General features: G+C 41.8%; 1 protein-coding gene across 2 annotated transcripts in view; it reads left to right on the top strand.

The window, feature by feature from the left end:
* The window catches only part of LOC119492915 (whirlin-like), a 124,573-nt gene that overhangs the window by 79,328 nt on the left and 24,095 nt on the right, over window positions 1-21,150 (top strand). For both annotated transcript variants that reach the window (XM_037777794.1, XM_037777795.1), the window contains exons 4-5: window positions 8,281-8,555; window positions 11,704-11,740. In XM_037777794.1, coding sequence (XP_037633722.1) covers window positions 8,281-8,555; window positions 11,704-11,740 — 312 coding nt within the window. The remainder of the gene's footprint in view (window positions 1-8,280; window positions 8,556-11,703; window positions 11,741-21,150) is intronic.

Below are 21,150 nucleotides of genomic sequence, written 5' to 3'. Positions count from 1 at the left end.
CACTCGCGTCGTCTGCCGTTTGGTTCCTTGTGGCTATGTCTGTTTCCTAACAGACCATAGATCAGAAGCAGAACTGTTTTGCAAGTTCTGGACTTGAGAGCCGTTCACCTCAACCAGGTCAGCCTGGGTTGAGGAGATGAAGAGCAGAGAGAGCGCAGCAGCTCACCTCTCACACGTCAGGAGAGATGAGCAGATGAGAAGAAAGAGCTGTGGGTCACCTCCAGCAGCTGGTCAGCTTGTGTCAGGAGGTGAAGAGCAAAGAGTCGAAAGAGAAGGAACAAAGGACATTCCTCTGGTTTTGTTCTGTGTAAATTTCACACCTCTGGGTGAAATGTTACTGTAGCCAATGAGGAGCTGAGTTTGGTCCACTGACCAATGGTAAGGATCCTGAGACAGTTCACTGTGTCTGCCACCAAAAATGGCAGGTCCCTACACTTGTTTGTACTATTGTTTGTACAGAAGCTAATTTAAGCCAAAGATTGTAAATAGACAATATCTTGAGACCCTATAGCCAGCATTTTGTTGAAGTTATTGAAGTTGCATCTGCTTCACATAATCATGATGTTGCGGGGAGGTGAGAAAGAGAGAAGTCAGCAACTAATTTCTGCCTCTATCTATCTGTCTGTCTGTCTGTCTGTCTGTCTGTCTATCTATCGTAGTAATTCATCAGCCAAAAAAAGTGCTAACCTCTCTTTCAAAATTAACAAGATTGCCAAAAAAGGATCTCGTTTGTACAAAGTCAGTGTCCCTCCAATTCCGCTATGGGAAATGTGAGTGGGGGAGGGAGTTTCAGATGCTGTTTGACAATCCGACAAGCACTTTGTTTGAAGCATACTGATGTCTCCGGTTTGTCCTGAGGGTGCTACGTGCCATGAGTCAATACATTCAAATGGGTTCATCCCCTTGGGAGCATCAATGTGCTCAAGTCCATGGCAAACTGCCTATTTTACATTTGTCCTGAGCTGATGAATGGATCATCCTCTGAGAAGCATTAAAGCTGGGGTAGGCAGGTTGGAGCAAATATGATTTAAAAAAAGTCATTTTATAAAACAGTCACTATATCCTGACAGTAGAGCATGAGACAGGTAATGTGAAAAAAATCATGTGCCTCTGTGTCCTCCGGTGTCCTCCGGTGCTAATGGCATCTGCAAGTTTTCACAGACCGGAGGAAAACAACCAATCAGAGCCAACGTTCTCTCTGAAATGACCTATGATTGGTCAAAGTCTCCCGTCACAGGCTAGATTTTCTGAAGCCTGAAACAGAGCCAAAAGAAGGTGTAGAACTCTAGTTTTCTCTCAGAACACTTTAATTATACTGAAAAGTTATTATGGAATTTTTGCCCAATGATGCCAGAAATATACTGCCTACTGAAGTTTTAATGTGCATTTTAAAATTTTAATAGAAAACATTAAATTTGGACATTTCCAATGTATAAAGAGGGTGGTTGTATGATGAATGGAGTTGGGGTCATTAAAAACATTAGGATTCATTCTATGCTTACCATGAATATTCACAGCAAATTGAATTGAAATTCAGCTGCACTTTTTTAGCCGCACTAGCCGGGTGAATCCAGGGATGCAAATGTCGGTCGGCTGTTCCACCACTTGGGTCCAGAGTGAAATATCTCTACAACTATGTGATGAATTGACATGAAATTTGGTACAGGCTTTAAAGGTCCCCAGATAATTCTTTGTAACAACTTTGGTGATGACCCTGGCTTTTCATTTAGCAATATCATCAGATCATATTTCCATGTGTCCAATACTTTGGTTTGTGACCAAATACCTTGTTAAGGCTAGACTAGTGAACCCAAGAGCAAGCACAGAGACAGGAGGCAGGGGGCAGGTTAGGAGGTGACTTTATTAGCGTTGAGCTGGTAGCGTGAGGGCGGGCGGGGGGGGCGAGGGGGGTTCCAGTGGAGAGGTGAGCCAAGGACAGAGGTGACCGAGGCTGGGGAGCAGTCACTTGGCAGGCGAGGAAGAAGGACCAGGAGCAGAGACTGGAGTCAGGCTGAGATGACTGTAGGCACAGGGATACATATTTAGAACAGACAAATAGGCCAATGACCGAACGGTAGAAATAACTAGGGGCTGGAAACGTGGCGGACTGCTTCAACAGAGTCTACGATCTGGTGATGTGTTGGAGTCTGAAACGGCTCTTTATGGCAGGGCTTATCATGATGAGTGGCAGCTGGTAGCCGGAACGCTGCACACCTCTCCACTCCTGCAATTAACTCACAGACATATGAGAGAGAGAGAGAGAGAGAGAGAGAGAGAGAGAGAGAGAGACTGCAGGCTAGGTGAAAGAAGAGGCTGTGACATACATACTAAACTAATGACATTCCCATGGGCCTCAGCTGTACTATGTGTTTAGTGCTAATTATTAAATGTTAGCATACTAACATGCTAAATTAATAGAGTGAACATTGAACATTATACCTGCCAAACATCAGAACTTGCTGCAGACTTTTAGTCTTGTTGAAATATATTGCAAACTTGCACTTAAATTGTCAACAAATTCTCACTACAAACATGTCAAATACCGCCGCTTGGTCAGCGGGTACCCCGTGCGTCGGTCTCCGACGCACGGGGTACCCCTCTTACTTTTTTTACTTTTGGACGGACCAGGGACGGCGTGTCAATATACGCTCATTACATGCATAGTGTCCTTTCAAAATAAACTTCTGTTTTCACAGGAAGTTAGGTTTAGGCAACACAACCACTTAGTTAGGATTAGGAAACGGTCGTGGTTGAGGTTAACTTCACTGAGTAGCGACTCACGTGACTCACATGACTTACGATATCAACGAGTCACGTGACTAAAAACTGACGTGACAAAATAAGTCAACGTTTCTTTTAGTTTCACTCGGGACACAAACACCGCACCGGTCTCCTGGTTGAACGTCTTGTGTTTTTTTTACCCATCCACCACCCCTCCCTCTCGCCCGCCGTGACCGGACTCTCACGCTATTAATACTACATCACTTGCTCTGACCGTTGAGTAACACAGCGGGTGGGTTCGTCAAGTACTGTTGCTAAAGGGCGCCACCATGCATCGGTTTCCAATGCCGAGGCGGCGCTGACCAAGCGGCGGTATTGGACGAGTTGAGAGTGAGGACGGGTTGTAAATGTATGGAAAAGGTTTCATAACAGCAGCACTGTTGCACAATCTCTCACAGCAAGACCCAAATACTATTGATAATGAAATTGAAGAGGGACACTGATTATGAAAGAGCCACAAGTGTTTCGCCTCAGACCACAGAGTGGTGACCACTGATTGGTCTTCCTCTCTTGTGGTCTGATGAATAAAAAGTTCATCTCATCCTCTGACATGCTGTGTTGAGAAGGGCCAGGACATTGCCTATTGTCTGGCTGTCTCAACAATGATAATTAGCTTCAGTGCAGCATTAGTGTTTATGTGTGTGTGTCTGCGGGTGGCACCCGGCGGACAACTCAACGAGTTGGGAAAGTTGGGACGACCTTGGATATCACACCCCTTGTTTGGTATTAAATGTGTGGCCTGAGGTTGTGACAATGACGAAAATAGTGTCTGAATCAGGGATTGGGATGCATGGCACGCATAGTGGTGCATTCATAACCTCAGAGAAAACACCGAGGTATTCAGTGAGTATATGTGTCTCTGTGTTGAGTTGCTGCGATAGTGGTGGACCTATATATACATTTGGCCTGAATTTTTCCAGGATTTTTGGCCAATTGTCAACAAAAGAAACCAGAGGCCTGTACTACGAAGAAGGATTTGGCGTTGGTGAGGTAACTTCAGGGTTAACCCTTCAGGGTTTTCCGTCCTACGAAGGTGGTTCACTTCTTACAGGGGTAGATCGCCATGGTAACTGATGCTGAACTGCTAACCTGATCCAGAGGAGGTTATGTTCCAGATAAGTGATCAACTCGTATAAAATCACCGCCTACTGACCAATCAGAGCTGAGTGCGGTGATTTTATGATAATATTACACACAAATGAAGAAGTTACAGTCATAATCCAGGCTGAAAACAACACAGTTTAAACTGACAAATACAGAGAGGACAGTTGGCTGTATGCTGTAGGTGCTTACAGCTTTTAATTATATTTATATATTCATTTTATTTTACTTGGTCTTGAGTCCGTTTCACATCGCCGGAGACGGGGACGCAGCTGAAAGAAGGTTGAAATAATCATACATGCTTATTTCCCCCCCCTCCCCCATCCCCCCATGTGGACATGCCAAAATGACCCTTCTCTACCTGATGAACTAAATGACTTTTATGCACGTTTTGAGGCTAACAACACCACTCAGGCACAGATGCTCCCGCCATCACCCAGCGACCAGGTACTTCAGCTGTCCACAGCTGAAGTGAAAAAGGCCTTCGCCAGCGTCAACTTGGCAAAGCTGCAGGGCCGGACAACATCCCTGGACGTGTTTTGAAGGATTGTGCAGAGCAGCTGAAAGATGTCTTTGCAGACATTTTCAACACCTCGCTCAGCCAAGCAGTAGTGTCCACCTGCCTCAAAAGTGCCACCATTATTCCTATCCCAAAGAAGCCAAAACCAACCTGCATAAATGATTTCCACCTTGTGGCCCTCACACCAATATTAATGAAATGCCTTGACCGGCTGGTCACGCAGCACATTAAGAACTGTCTCCCTCCAAACCTGGACCCCCTACAATTCACATACAGAGCCAACCGATCCGCAGAGGACGCTATCTATCTCCACTACACTCCACCTCACGTTGTCACACCTGGAGAGGAAGAACACTTACGCCAGGATCCTCTTCATTGACTTCAGCTCAGCATTTAATACAATCTTTCCACAACAGCTGGTGGGAAAGCTGAGGCTGCTAGAGGTAGACACTGGCACCTGCAACTTGGTCCTCAACTTCCTGACAAAGCGGCAGCAGACAGTCAGGGTGGGCAGCCACACATCAAGACCCATCTCATTGAGCACAGGCTCACCCCAAAGGCTGTGTCCTGAGCCCCCTGCTGTTCAGCCTGCTCACCCACAACTGCACTGCTACACTCAGCACCAACCACGTCATAAAGTTTGCTGACGACACAACAGTGGTGGGTCTCTTCAGCTACAACGATGAGTCCGCTTACAGCAGGGGTGCACACACTTTTTCAGCATGCGAGCTACTTATAAAATGACCAAGTCAAAATGATCTACCTACTATAAAAATGCAAAACATATATTTATTTATAAATATATTGAGTATTCTTTATATGTACAATATATGTTGGTGTACCTTGCATAACTGCATGAACCCATATTGTACAATATAACTCTGTACATTTTTTGTCATTACCTTACTCTGATGACTTGCACTGAATGGAATCAGCTAGGGATGCATAGTCCGGACAGTAGCTGCTGATAGCCAGCCTCAAGCACACTTCCAAATGATCATCAGTCAAGGTGGAACGGTATTTGGACTTAATAATCTTCATGTGGGAAAAGGCTGACTCGCATAAATAAGTGGAGCCGAATAATGCAGTCAAGGAGGTAGCACATTTCCTCATGTTGAGGTACTTTTCCTCTGTGAGTAAGTTCCAGAACTGTCCATGAGCCCTGGACTTAGGGCTGAATGTCAGCTTGTAGTGTCAAAATCTCATCCTCCACTCCAGATGAGTTCAGGTGAAACAGTGTTGCAATTTTTGATGCGAGTGAATCAGCCTCAGCATCTTCCCGAAAAGGGTAGCACATGAATGTGGCGACTGGCTCCAGTAAAACAAAGTCTTGAAAGCGTCTGTCAAACTCTGACAGACAGTTCTCAATCTGCTCTGATAGGCTGACGTCTATTTATTTATTTTTTTTATTTATTTTTTTTTTAATGCCATGCGATCTACCCACACTACCTTTGCGATCGACCGGTAGATCGCGATCGACCGGTAGATCGCGATCGACGTATTGGGCACCCCTGGCTTACAGGATGGAGGTGGAGCAGCTTACGGCCCGGTCCAGATCCCACAACCTCGCCCTCAATGTGGACAAAACGAAGGAGATGGTGATTGATTTTAGGAGGACTGGCAAACACCATCACACACTGCTAAACATTGATGGGGCTGCTGTGGAGAGGGTCAGCAACACTAAGTTCCTGGGAGTCCACTTAGCTGATGACCTGTCCTCCTCCATCAACACCACAACAGTCATCAAAAAAGCCCAGCAGCGGCTCCACCCCCTCCGGAGACTCCTCACCTCACCACCTTCTACAGGGGCACCATTGAAAGCATCCGAACATACAGCTTCACTTCCTGGTTTGGGAGCTGCAGGGCATACGAACAACGGCAGCTAAACAGAATAGTGAAGACAGCCAGCGGAATCATTGATGCCCCTCTCCATTCCCTAATAGAGCTCTACCAGCAGCGCTGCATTCACAGGGCTTCCTCCATCATCAAGGACCCTCTCCACCCTTCTCACGGCCTGTTCTCCCTCCTGCCATCTGGGAAGAGGTACAGGAGCATCTGCTGCAGGTCCAGCAGGATGCTGAACAGCTTCTTCCCACAAGCAGTTAGGCTTGTAAATGGACTGTGTCCTCTCCCCAAACACACACACACTCGCATCCAACCCCCCAGCATTAACGCAGCAACAGTTTTTAAAGCGAGTCACCTGTCAAAGACAATTTTTGGAACAGTAATGCAAACAGCACTTCATTCAGCATCTTGAATTTGGCAGCTACAGCTGTGTTGCTTTTAGTCTGGATTAAGTGTTTAACTTCTTCCTATTTGTCTAATATAGTTTACGCTTTGTAAAATGTGCTACTCTGCCTATCTGTCTGCAAATCAGTAGACTTGTCCATGTCTGTGATTGGTCAGATGCTGTAAACACCACCCCATTCATGTGAACGCGCTCATAGCCAGATTGAGAAACCCTGGGCTGATTTACCAAGTTGATAACCACCTTCGTAGGACCGCTTTGTGGGATCTCGGTTGTTAGGGTTAGTGAAGCCAGATAACAAGAAGATACCCTGGGTATGTTGAAATCGCTTCGTAGTACAGGCCTCAGGTTTCAGTTCCAGTAACCTGTCTTCATAACTTACTGCTTATTTTTTCCAGGGGCTCACAAAACCAGAAGTAATAAACAAAGACAAAGAGCAACATGTTTCTGAAAAGAGATGTTGCGGTTGTTTTCAGTTTACAGTTTTTCTCGATCGCTTTGGCTCATTTTTTGAAACAGTCTCTAAACTGTGAGTGCAAGTCTCACAACTGTTTGATGGGACATCAGAACTCTATTGCATGTTTGCAAAAAGCAGTAACTCACCCGAAACACTTCATTCATGCTTCAAAACCTTGTTATTGTGTCAGTAAGTTGGCCAATGACTCCAACATGAAAAGTTGTTTTGTCATCGTGTGAGCCGTACTGGTCGAAATGGTTAGACGTTTTTTCAACTGGAAATGTTTCTTATATACTAATCTCTGTTTTGTTCTACTTTTTTGTTGACACTGATGGCTTACTGTACTATAAAAGAAAGAATGTCAGTCTTGTCCAGTTGAATGCTGTCGTGTATCGCTATGTGATTCCCATTTCAACACTAGGTCAAAGTTTACTGGGAAAAGTCAATACTGTAGTAGCTACACAGAAAAAGGATATGCAAATTTGTATGTATACAGTAAATTTATTCGAGTATGTGTTACATGTATTATAAACAGAAACATCTCTTTTGATCTTTCATGTAAAGTCAGAGACAGAGAACAGAAGTTTTGCTACAAAATGACACCCATGCCAAAAAAACAACAACGACAACACTGCAGCCATGAAAAAACCTGCTGTAGTTCAGTTCAAACAACAAATTGTACCTCCTCACCATAGATATTTATGGAATAAACATGCATGTCTGACAGATTTTGATAATTGAATGGATCATTTTGCATGTGACGACTCAAATGATGAAGGAATGTTTAGACGTTGTTAAGAGGACGACAGTTTCACTGAGATTCAACTCATCAGTTTTGATCAGCAAGACGTGTGCAAGTGGTAATTGTGCTGACTCTTTTGCACATGTGCCAAAACACGTGTGCTATTTGCTTGAATGAATGAGAAATTCTAATCTGTTGTGACCAACAAACTAATTGTTCAGAAGTTTGAGCTCATAGTTTTGAAAAACAATTCTCATTCAAGAATTGAGACAAAGCGAATGAGAAAAACTGTAATAGTCCATAAATGCCCTAAAGGATACCAAAATATGTGACAATAATTATTACCCTGATGTCTCTGTCTGTCTACAGTTGGTCTACATAGGGAATATGAGCATGTAGTGCTTCTCTTTAATTGAACTGGTCTGTTGCAGGTGGGTGACCAGATCCTGGAAGTGAACAGTCAGAGCTTTGTCACCATCTCCCACGATGAGGCAGTTCACATCCTCAAAACAGGACGCCACTTGCTGATGAAGGTGAGGGATGTGGGTCGTCTGCCTCATGCACGCACAGTGGTTGATGAGACCAAATGGATCTGCAGTCAGGCCATAGCTGAGACCAATGCTACGGCTAACCCAAGTTCCGTCACCAACCCCGCTGTCAATGCGGGCATCCACGTCGGTGTCAGTGCCAGCACCTGCAGCTCAAGGTGAGTGAGTTAGAATGACTATTTGCTTTATAAAATGAGTGCTAGAACTGTCGGTGGCAGTGGAGCAGAGACATCATTGTAATTGTTAATTTAGCTGTGCTTCTTTATTTCCCCGTGTGGTTTCCAGATCTGGGTCAAATACTATTTTTTTTCCACTGACAAAAAAAAACTAAGCGATTGGGCAATGCATATGACGATATAAACGGTGAAACATTGTGATGGAAGATGATATTGTTGTCTGGGGGGGGGGCTTAGTGGTTGATGACTATCAGCCACTGGCCATGGACGATAGACGATAACTAAAAACTAGGGCTGTCAACGCGATAATAACATGTTAACGCAAATTCGTTTTAACGCCGCTATTTCCTATAATGCATTAATGCAATTTGCAATTTTTAGGTTGTAGCGGTCGTAGGTTGTATCAGTTTTAAAGTAAAGCTAGAGTGAAGATCCTGGTATCATATGAAACTAGAAAACCTAAGGAATCCATTGATACAATGTCACACTAGCGTGTTGCAAAGCAGGCCAAATAACACACCAAATTTACAATAATTTTGGCGAGGAAACACTGGCATGGCCATTTTCAAAGGGGTCCCTTGACCTGAAAATGGGTTCTATGGGTCCCAACGAGTCTCCCCTTTACTGACATGTCCTCTTTATGACAATCACAGTTTTGGACAAGTTATAGTCAATTTGCATAGCATATTTTTTATGCTAAATGCAGTACCTGTGAGGGTTTCTGGACAATATTTGTCATTGTTTTGTGTTGTTAATTGATTTCCGATTATAAATATATCCATACATTTGCATAAAGCAGCATATGTGTCCACTCCCATGTTGATAAGAGTATTCAATTCCTGACAAATCTCTCTTTAAGGTACATTTTGAACAGATGCATTTTTTTTGGATTAATCACAATTAACTATGGACAATCATGCGATTAATCACGATTTAAATATTTTAATATATACTAAAAACGTATATCTTTAACTAAATTATTCGTGCAGTATATGAACAAACTAAACTTCAAGTCCTCAAGTTGAACTGAGTGTAATGAATTATCAGTTTTACTGACCGACACCGGTGACTAGGAGGCCAACTAGTTTTGTACTGAACTGAACAAAACAGCTGGAACCAGCAAGAGCTGGTATGAAGCAGAAGTTACTACTAAACTGAAGCACGCTGTATCATTGACCTAACTGTTTAGTTTAAAATAAAAAAGAACAAACCACATAATATGGGTCTCAAACCTAGGGATGCACCGATACCGATACCGGATCGGATATCGGGCCAATACTGACTCAAATAGCTGGATCGGATATTGGTGGCAATGGGGCCGATCTATTAAATTCAATTATATGTTTATATACTATATACATTATACGTATATTGAAATCTGAATTCTTGTTTAAGTTTTGACCAATGTGTCATTGGTTGCTTCATTTAAAGAGGTTACACCTGAATTGTAATTCCTGATAACTTTGAAGATTTTTTAGCAAGTTGCTGGTGTACAATTTCATTTTAATAATAAATAGCAATTCACTACAGTTATATCTATCTATTTATTTGTTACATTTTGTTTTACAAAGTTAAGAAAGCAATGTTTAAGTCAGTCCTGATGTTGCCTTACACATAAAAGAATGATCCCAGTCACTTCCACACAGTGAGGCATACAGCTGATTAATTAAACACTGGTATTGGTGCTCGGTATCGGCCGATACCCGAAGCCCAGGTATCGCTATCGAGATTGGTACTGAAAAAGTTGGATTGGTGCATCCCTACTTAAACCACCCCCTACACCCTCTCCCTACCCACATATTAAGTGCCATCCCAAACCAATTAGTAGGGAGTGGAAGTATTACCCTCCAACAGGGAGCCTACATCGATGCCAAATTACTGGCCATGTGCAATGGCGTTTTGTGTTCGTCATGGAACACGCTTTGTACAAATGTAATTCCGTCTAGTCTAGAAAACGGTAGACGTGTTCATTTGATTGTAAAGTGTTAAAATGTATATTTGGCCTACAGGGACTTCTGCAAAAACCAAGCAGCTCATAAACAACAATACTGTGAACCTTTGCACATCCCCTAGAATATACCTTTGTACATCCCTGCCAAGCTATTTCATTTTAAACAGATACATCGTACATATTTTTAAATAGTAGGCCCCTTTTTAAAAAATATATTTTTATTGTAATGTTTTTTCTATTCTATATTTATGTTTTCTTGTGTATGCACCAAAACACCAAAACAAATTCCTTCTATGTGAAAACCTACTTGTCAATACATTTGATGTGGAGTGGATGTAAGTCTGCCACCTCACTGATGACACTGTTACTTATGTTTCTTATTAGTGCTGTATATATAACAGCTGCCATTTCATACGAAACCATGGTTACCAAACGTTACGAGACTTTCTGTTTCCGTTGGAGAGAGGGAAGTTTGTCCCAAAGGTTGCCACCGCGTTTATACCTTACATCTTAAAGAAGGGTGCTTCATTCAGCCGCGAGTGGGACTACACTCCACTACACTAATACACTACACGTGTATTGTCACTCCATGATTATTCCTGTTATCAAATTAATAAATTGAATTAATTAATTTGGAATCTGTGGAGAAGTGAAACAAAATCACAGGGGATCAATTCATTCATTCAGTTTATTCAAAACTATTTCAATTATGACAGAAACACTGCCGTATGGTTGAACAAACCCTCATCTAATGGTCCATCACTGGGGGTCCAGGATAAGGAAACCTTTCCCTGCGGCTGAGGATTGTATTTGACAGCTCAATAGTGTTTGACAACACAGTAATGTGTGGAGACTCCCCTCTCTCCCTCATCCATCTGTCTCCCAGCCCTAATAGAGCTGACCCTGATTGAGAATTTGGGGAGGTATATTCCTTCTGCCTGCTGCTGCCTTGGAAGATATACAAGATGGCTCTCTGCTTCACACGTCATTAAACTCACGTTGTTTCAACCCTGCCTCAGGCTGGGCTACGACGTGTGGTCGTTGTTGTGTTGTAATGTTCTACATGCATAAGAATTGGTGAGGCATACAGATATTTATGCTGACCCTTTTACTTTTATGTGTTGAACTTGTTTTGTAGGAGGCAAATTTGTATCTTAAATATTTTCTTCCTTGTTGCAGACCGTCCTCAGCCAAAGCTACACCTGTATCAGGAAAGGTAAGAATGGCAGCCATGCATTACTGCCCTCTGTAAACACATTAGCACTCTTTAAATTATATGTATGTTGTATGTTCTACTCTCCAGAGGTGGGACTGTATTGATTCAAGTCATATTCTAACGACTTGACTCGACAAAAAAAATAGGCCTGCAACTTGACTTTGAGGTTAATGCTAACAACTTGTGACATGACTTGGACTTTTACAATTTTTCTCATTCACTTTGGCTCAATTATTGAATGAGAATTATTTTTTTCAAAACAATAAGTTCAAATCTCTGAACAATTACGGTTTGTTGGTCACAACAGATTAGAATTTCTCATTCATTCAAGCAAATTGCAAAAAGAAAGTACAATTGTCTTCAATTTGCACAATAACAACTTGCATGTCTTGCCGATCAAAGCTGAGGAGTTAATTCTCAGTGAAACTGTCGTCCTCTTCACAACTTCCAAACACTCTTTCACCGTTTGAACCATCACATGCAAAATTATCCATTCAGTTATCACAATCTGTCAGACGTACATGTATATTCCATAAATGTAAAACTACTGCAGTTTTTTTGTCAATGTTGTTGGGTTTTTAAGAAACAATTTATTGGCATGGATGTCATTTTGTGGCAAATTTTCAGATCAATATGACTTTATATGAAAGTGTTTGTGTTTATAATACTTGTGACACATTGCTACATTAATAAATGTACTGTATAGATATGTGCATTTCCTTACAGTATCGTACAGTATTGACTTTTCCCAGAAAACTTTGACTTACTGTTGAAATGGGAATCTAAACAGCTCAGTGCGATAAACAACAGCATTCAGCTGGACAAAACGGACCTTCTGGTATAGTACAGTAAGCCGTCAGTGTCAACAAAGAGTAGAACAATACAGAGATTAGTATGTGAACTGGAAAAACAAAGTTTGAAAACTTGTGTTTGGTGGATTATTTCTCTGTTGTTACAATGCTAATTGGCATTGTATTTTACATCGTTGGAAAGCTTGTTTATTCACCTTCGCAATGATGTCCAACTTGTAAGGATCATGCATTTGTGGGATGAGCAGCACAGCTGATTATGTGGGTAGCGCCCAAGAAAAATTTGCCAAAATGCTCCGTCAATGGTAAGCATTGTATTCTCCTGTTGGTATTGACTCTTGTTTTGAGTTGTTTCGTGGATTGGATGATTGAACTCTCTATCAGTAACAAGGAACAAACAAGAGATATTGGCTATTTTACACTTTATTCATTTAATACACCGTCAGGAGCCTCAGTAGCGGTGGAAGATCCATACGCAGCCACAACAGCCTGGCACCTCCTCCTCATGCTGGTCACCAACCTGGTCACACGTTGCTGTGGGATGGCGTTCCATTCCTCAACCAGGACTCATTGCAGGTCAGCCAACGAGGTTGTGTTGGTCACGCCCGTAAAGCACGCCCAAGCTGATCCTATAAGTGTTGAATTGGGTTGAGGTGTGGACTCTTGGCAGGCCGTTCCATTCTCTCTACTCCCACATCATGGAGGTAGTCTGTGATAACCCTGGCTCTGTGGGGGCGAACGTTGTCATCTTGGAGGATGAAGTTAGGTGCCAGATTGTGGAGATATGGGATCGCCACTGGCTGCAGAATCTCATCCCGATATCTCCCTGCATTGAGATGGCCTTCAATGATGACAAGCCTTGTTTTGCCAGTGAGGGAGATGCCGCCCCACACCATGACACTGCCCCCACCAAAAGCTGTTACTCGATCGGTTCAACAATCAGCATAACGTTCTCCACATCGTCTCCATACTTTGACCCTGCCATCCAACTTTCGCAGACAGAACCTGAACTCATCACTGAACATGACATTCCCCCACATGTTCAGGTTCCATTGTCTGTGTTGTCGACACCAGCGCAAATGGGTCTGACGGTGAAAGGCAGTCATTGCAGGCTTCCTGGTAGCCTTATGAGAATACACTGTTTACCATTGGCAAAGCATTTTGGCAAATATTTCTTGGGCACTACCCACATAATCAGCTGTGCTGCTCATCCCACAAATGCATGATCCTTAGAAGTTGGACATCATTGCGAAGGTAAATAAACAGGCTTTCCAACGATGTAAAACACAATGCCAATTAGCATTGATACAACAGAGAAATAATCCACCAAACACAAGTTTCCAAACTTTGTTTTTCCAGTATATAAGAAATATTTCCAGGGTTGACTATTTTGACCAGTACGGCTCACATGATGACAAAACAACTTTTCATTTTGGTGGCGTTGTCCAGTTTACTGACACAATAACACGCTTTTGAAGCATGAATGAAGTGTTTTGGGTGAGTTATTACCTTTTACAGACATGCAATAGAGTTGTGATGCCCCAAGAAACAATTGTGACGATTGCATTCACAGTCGAAAAATGAGCTAAAACGATTGAGGAGAACTGTAACTTGGGATGACTTGATATCCTCCTCCCCCAAGACCAAAGATTGAAAGCTATCATAAGAATTCTTAATTTTACTGATAACTGAGCTTTGAATAGGGATGTCACGATTTTGATTCTCAATCGAAAAGGGCTTTAAATTTCGACCTTCAAAATCAAAAGCAGGTCCGTCGTGTTCGTTCGACATTTTCAGTGAAGTATGAAATATTTTGAGAAAAGTACAGTGGTATCTCATTTTGAGGTGTTTGAGGAAACTTTTTTCAACAACTAAAGCTTCCTTGGAAATATATGACATCATCTCATCATGATGGGGTTTTGTATTTTAAGGACTCAAGGATCAATAATAACTTCTAAAGATAGACATTTTTGATTGCAGTCATGGATTGGAGTGCAGCACACACATCACCACTGACGGACCGAACAAAAAAATCCTCTGATCTAGAAATTAAATCTGTCCTCTTCTTTTCAGTTGAGCAGACTGACAAGTATTACCTTAGAAACAGCAGCTACACAGCCACTGCTCATTCTGTGTGCCTATCTACGTATGAACAGCTCTGCTCCTCTGGAACCATACAGCCAGGGGTCAGCTACATGGCCGTAATGAGAGTCATGCTATTGCTCTGTGAGGACTGCAGAGCCCGTTAATTGTAATATCTTGATATTGCTCTGTTGCATAAATCACAGCTGCATTCTCTCCATTCAGGTTCTGTGGCTTCAAAGTTTAGAAGTTCAAGGGCTTTGATCTGATCATGGACAGAATTTATTTGATGATATCAGTTTCACTCAATTTTATCCAACTGAACTGCTGAAAGTCATGTAATCAACAACACCAACGCTGTTTCTAATATCATTCAGGTTCATTCAGAGACACGTTGTCAGGCTCTCAGGGCCAGCCATGACAAATAGGGAGACACACCGTGGTAACATTTAAATCAATTCAATTATTTAACAAAAGAGAATAAAATGTGCAGACCAGAGGATCAAACAGGTATGGAGTGTGAATATCAGTAGTATCAGTAGTGTAAGGTGTGTATGGAGAGTGTAAGATGTATCAAACAAACAAAAGAATAACCAAAGAGAACCTAAGGCTGCCACATGCCACATGTGTCTGCGAGGAAAGAGAGAGAGGGAGAATGAGTAATCAAGCCAAAGTTTTATAGGCTGTGAACATCACACCCAGGTGAAAGCGTGCTATATGAGCAACAGCAGGGGTCACCACAACGTCAAGGAACTACAATAACTTGTAATCGGATGTAGACTTCTATTTGGTGAAAAAGGCTCTGCTTTATGAGGGAGCTCTCAACAAATCCAAGGAAGAACAAGAATTCTGGAGGAGAACATATACCAAGTAATATGCTATTTCATACTGTCAATATTCAATGTTATATTCATTAAGTCGGTGGAGAAAGCAGCAGCCTGCGTGGCCATGGCATAAAGTTCAATAAATTGAAAGGCATGGTTTGACATTTTGGGAAATACACTTTTTTGCTTCTTTGTTTTATTGGGGTGTTGCTCCAGCCAGGTCAGTGTTAGAAATACCAGTTGTGATGACAGAAGTGCTAATATATGTACAGTACTATATTACTGAAACCTTTTTTTTTTACTATTGCTGTGCAGAGCAGCCATCTTGGATTTTGATGTCGGGGTTGAGGTTCGTCTGACTTTCCGAGTCGGAAATCCGACTTCAGGGGACATTTCAGTTGAAATTTCCAAGTTCAAATCAAGGCCTACTGAAAGAGGCTGGGACAAGGGTCTTGGGGTATAACACATGCACAGTGTAACTGGAGCTGCAGTCATGTGTTGTGATTGACTCATTTTTGGCGAGTGCAAACCAGATTTTACTGCGCATGTGTTGTTCCCCAAAGATTGGACACGTTGATGACGCGTGACATCTCCTCTTTTCACCGTCCTCGGGTCAAACGGAACGCTGCATGACTTCCGCATAAACTAAACCGACTCGCGACAAGTCGCGGACTCACTGAGGTGAGGTTTTGCAGTAACGATGACTAAATGAGCAGCGGGGTAGTAACGTTAAAGGGCACATAAAACAATTTAAATGAGCCATATTAAACAACTTAATGCTTCATCCACACACTCTTGTCACAGCTGAGGAAAGCACATTCCGATCGCCAGATGAGTGAAAACTTTGTTTGTTACGTTTTCTCTAAGCAGTGTGGCATTGGAGCATGATGGGATTAGCAGGATATTTAGCTAGCTAGCAGACAGCTGGCTGGTTACCTCTTGGGCTGGTTCCACCAAGCTTTGGTGCCGCCTTGATTATGGAAAAAGAGCCGAACAGCGGGCTGGTGGCCTGCGGCAGCGCTGGGTCTGACTTAAGCTTGAATTTGCATGGGCAGGTCTGTGTTATATATGTCTGGTGTATGAAATGTCTGTATCCCCTATGATAATCATCTCACTCCCTCTTCCTCTGTGGCGTTAACGTACATACAGTAACTACCATTTTTCTCTTGTGATCTTTTCTTACCAACAGAAACAATAGTTGTTTTTGCAACTTCAGTGTAGAGGATTGTGATGTTACTTCAGCTATATCTACTGCCTTCAAAACATATACATACAGCTCTGGAAAAAATTAAGAGACCACTTCAAAATTATCAGTTTCTCTGGTTTTACTATTTATTGGTATGTGTTTGAGTAAAATTACATTTTTTGTTATATTCTATAAACTACTGACAACATTTCTCCCAAATTTCAAATAAAAATATTGTCATTTAGAGCATTTATTTGCAGAAAATGACAACTGGTCAAAATAACAAAAAAGATGCAGTGTTTTCAGATCTGCAATAATGCAAAGAAAACAAGTTCATATTAATTTTTAAACAACACAATACTAATGTTTTAACTTAGGAAGAGTTCAGAAATCAATATTTGGTGGAATAACCTTGATTTACAATCACAGCTTTCATGCGTCTTGGCATGCTCTCCACCAGTCTTTCACATGGCTGTTGGGTGACTTTATGCCACTCCTCAGCTGGGCTTTGTTTGAGGGCTTGTGACCATCCATCTTCCTCTTGATCACATTCCAGAGGTTTTCAATGGGATTCAGGTCTGGAGATTGGGCTGGCCATGACAGGGTCCTGATCTGGTGGTCCTTCATCCACACCTTCACTGACCTGGCTATGTGGCATGGAGCATTGTCCTGCTGGAAAAAACACTCCTCAGAGTTGGGGAACATTGTCAGAGCAGAAGGAAGCAAGTTTTCTTCCAGGACAACTTTGTACTTTGGCTTGATTCATGCGTTCTTCACAAAGACAAATCTGCCCGATTCCAGCTTTGCTGAAGCACCCCCAGATCATCACCGATCCTCCACCAAATTTCACAGTAGGTGCGAGACACTGAGGCTTGTAGGCCTCTCTAGGTCTCCGTCTAACCATTAGACGACCAGGTGTTGGGCAAAGCTGAAAATTGGACTCATCAGAGAAGATGACCTTATTCCAGTCCTCTATGGTCCAATCCTTATGGTCTTTTGCAAACCTCAGCCTGGCTCTTCTTTGCTTCTTTGGTGCTCTGACAATGTTCCCCAACTCTGAGGAGTGTTTTTTTCCAGCAGGACAATGCTCCATGCCACACAGCCAGGTCAGTGAAGGTGTGGATGAAGGACCCCCAGATCAAGACCCTGTCATGGCCAGCCCAATCTCCAGACCTGAATCCCATTGAAAACCTCTGGAATGTAATCAAGAGGAAGATGGATGATCACAAGCCCTCAAACAAAGCCTAGCTGCTTGAATTTTTGCGCCAGGAGTGGCATAAAGTCCCCCAACAGCAATGTGAAAGACTGGTGGAGAGCATGCCAAGACGCATGAAAGTTGTGATTGTAAATCAAGGTTATTCCACCAAATATTGATTTCTGAACTCTTCCTAAGTTAAAACATTAGTATTGTGTTGTTTGAAAATTAATATGAACTTGTTTTCTTTGCATTATATCAGATCTGAAAACACTGCATCTTTTTTGTTATTTTGACCAGTTGTCATTTTCTGCAAATAAATGCTCTAAATGATAATATTTTTATTTTAAATTTGGGAGAAATGTTGTCAGTAGTTTATAGAATATAACAAAAATTTTAATTTTACTCAAACACATACCAATAAATAGTAAAACCAGAGAAACTGATAATTTTGAAGTGGTCTCTTAATTTTTTCCAGAGCTGTATATATATTCCAAATTTCCCGATAAAAATTCTGAATATCGCAGCCTATAATCATCCAGGCCGGTAATGTGTCGAACTCTAGTGTAGACATTGTGTTAAAATGTCAATGAGGTTCTTGTGAGCTACAATCTATCAGAAATAAAAGTGGATAGACTGATATTGTAATTTTGACACCACATAGGTGAATTTAAAACACTCTGATGTAACTGTTATGATGATAATCAAGACTATCTATTATATCCTGTGCTCATTTACCCACCCCCTGCCCAATGTCCCTTTTATTAAATGATCTCCATTGACACTGTAAACAGCTGAGCTACATGCTAATATGTGCAGAAAACCAACACAGTCTGCATCAAAGGCTGTGCCATAATTAAGCAGCTATTCTTCAGAAATAGATCCAATTTCTGCGCCTCGGGCAGCCGAGGTCTAATGAGCTTTGTAGTTTGTAGATCGGATGAGTGGCCATGTTGATTTAATGCATGTCCAACAAGCATTTCAACAGCCGCTGGGTAACCATTAATGAATTAAGGACAGTGCATGAGGGAGGAAGCTGAATGGGCTCTAAGGGACAAGACATACTATTCAGTGCTTGTAGTTCCCTTGGACACATTTAAAGCCATGTAACTGAAACATGAAAAAGAAATACAACTACTTTATTTGAACTGGACTTATTCTCTTCCTTGTGTGTTTGATGACTGTATTTCCTGTCTGTTGTGTTTTATATCTATTCAGACTGCAACCGGTCGGCTGTCTTAGCCCAGTTCTCCATCGGAAAAGAGATTCTATCTCTAGGGATTTCCTGGTTAAATAAAGGTTAAAGAAAATCATAGTGACTCGAATTGGGATAGTTATTGTAAAGTGGCCTGTTAGTGAAGGCAGTGTGCTGTATATTAATTAGGGCCCCTGCTCTGGAGATTGATTGGTTAGAACATGACTGCTGACGTGCCATAATTTAGACGGCGTCTGAGAGACTCTATTTAAGTTGCACAAACTCTCTCTCTCTCTAAATTGACATAACAAGGAAGCAAGTTGATATACAATGCTGTATGTTAACACATAATACTGGTGCTACAGAGGTTGAAAGTTTTCTAGAGCAGGCCACAAATTTGTAGCACGAATATAAAAGTATCAAGTTAGTCTATTGTAGTTTGAGACTGTTCTAATTCTGCGTTGTGGGGTGAGCATATGAAAATATAGTTTATAAAATCATTTTCCATGACCTTTTAAAGATATAATAACTGTTGTCGTTTGCTGTTTGTACACACAAAGCGTTCAAAGTTGGCACCCTCCTCCTTGGCTCAACAAGCGAGGGAGTGAGAGAGAGCAGCGATGGTAGAGCGAGCTATAGAGTGACTGAAGTGAGGGAGCGGCGTTGGTGAGAAAAAAGTAGTGAATTAGAGAAATAAAACTTTATTTTCAGATTTTTTTCCCGCCGGTCTAATACACAAATGAACACACAACTAACTTCTACTGCAGGAAGGAACCGAGTTGCTGGATTTTAAATGAATGCAGCCGAAGTCTGTGTGTGTGGCTCAGCGCTGCTCTCGGGGACATGTGCCTCGGTATCGGGAGCCGAGGGGCGTGACAGAGCAGCAATATTTGACCACCTGAATGGGTGCACGCCCTGCACGCTATCATTGGTTGGGGGTTACACCCCCACGTAGGGCATAAAGACCAGAAGCCTCTGTAGAAAAGCAAAATAAGAAGAAAAGAGAAAATACAGAGCTGCAGGGTCTCTGCAGAAACAGACACCACCACACATTTCTAGTGGAGCATAGGCCTAAGTGATGATTGAGAGGGATTATTTTTATATCAGTCTATACATTGTTTTTTAGGAAATTCTTGCATATTATATCTTTAAAGGAATATGGTACTTGTATATGTTCATGAAATATATTTATTTGTTATTATTATTAACATTTATGCACATAACGAGAAGCTGATGAGGGGGCTGCAGCAGGGATATTAAATTAAATTATAATATTCTTGGTGTTAAAACTATAGTGTTTGCCGTGTTTGTTTAGTGTTTTTGTGTAGTGCATTGGGAAAGAGGATTTGCTTTGTTTTTTATCTGTTTAAATCATATGTATTAGTCCATTATTAGATTCCTTGTGATGTAGACTCTAAACGCACAAAACCATCGATGTGTTTTGAGCTGTTTTCTGATATGAACTTGGATAAGGTTCGGAGAATCCTTGTCCTGACTGATTCTCTAGACATTGTCCAGCGTTGCCCTTTTACTCATGTAGCACTCGATAGGAGATTGTCCATATCAGATGTGTTGGAAATACTCCAACTACTGTTGGAAAACTAATTAGAACAACTTTCTCTTCTCATTTGATTGTTTTGATTTTGTCAAGCATCATTTTATTTTTGTACTTACCCATTTTTTTTGCTCTGTTGAAATCCCACCGACAATACCATTTGATGTGGAAAACTTGTACTTCTAGTCAATCTTACTTTGATAAATGACAGAATACACTTGATGAGCCTCAGTTGTCCATACTTGAATATATGTTCTTTAAAACACAAATCTGACGTTAGAGGAAAATCATGGTACAGCATGCATGGACACAGTCATACCAAAAACTTAAAGTAACATTACATTCGCTCAACTTTGTCCCACATCAAACAGAATCACATATACTTATGCCACCAGGGAGGAGGCCAAACAATGTGTAACCCTTGGTTAAAACTGTTTCTCACCCATGTTTATCAAGGTAGTCGGAACGTCTGCAAGGTTTTCATCTTATTTTTACCTCCGGTAACCCAGAGCCTCCTCACATAAAGCATGTCAAGTGTGAAGAACTGATGCCTCTCAAAATACT

This window comes from Sebastes umbrosus, chromosome 8 (genome assembly GCF_015220745.1).
Source record: "Sebastes umbrosus isolate fSebUmb1 chromosome 8, fSebUmb1.pri, whole genome shotgun sequence".
Taxonomy (NCBI): Eukaryota; Metazoa; Chordata; class Actinopteri; order Perciformes; family Sebastidae; genus Sebastes; species Sebastes umbrosus.
Note: the sequence above shows the minus strand (reverse complement) of the source record. Positions and strands in the feature narration are given on the sequence as shown.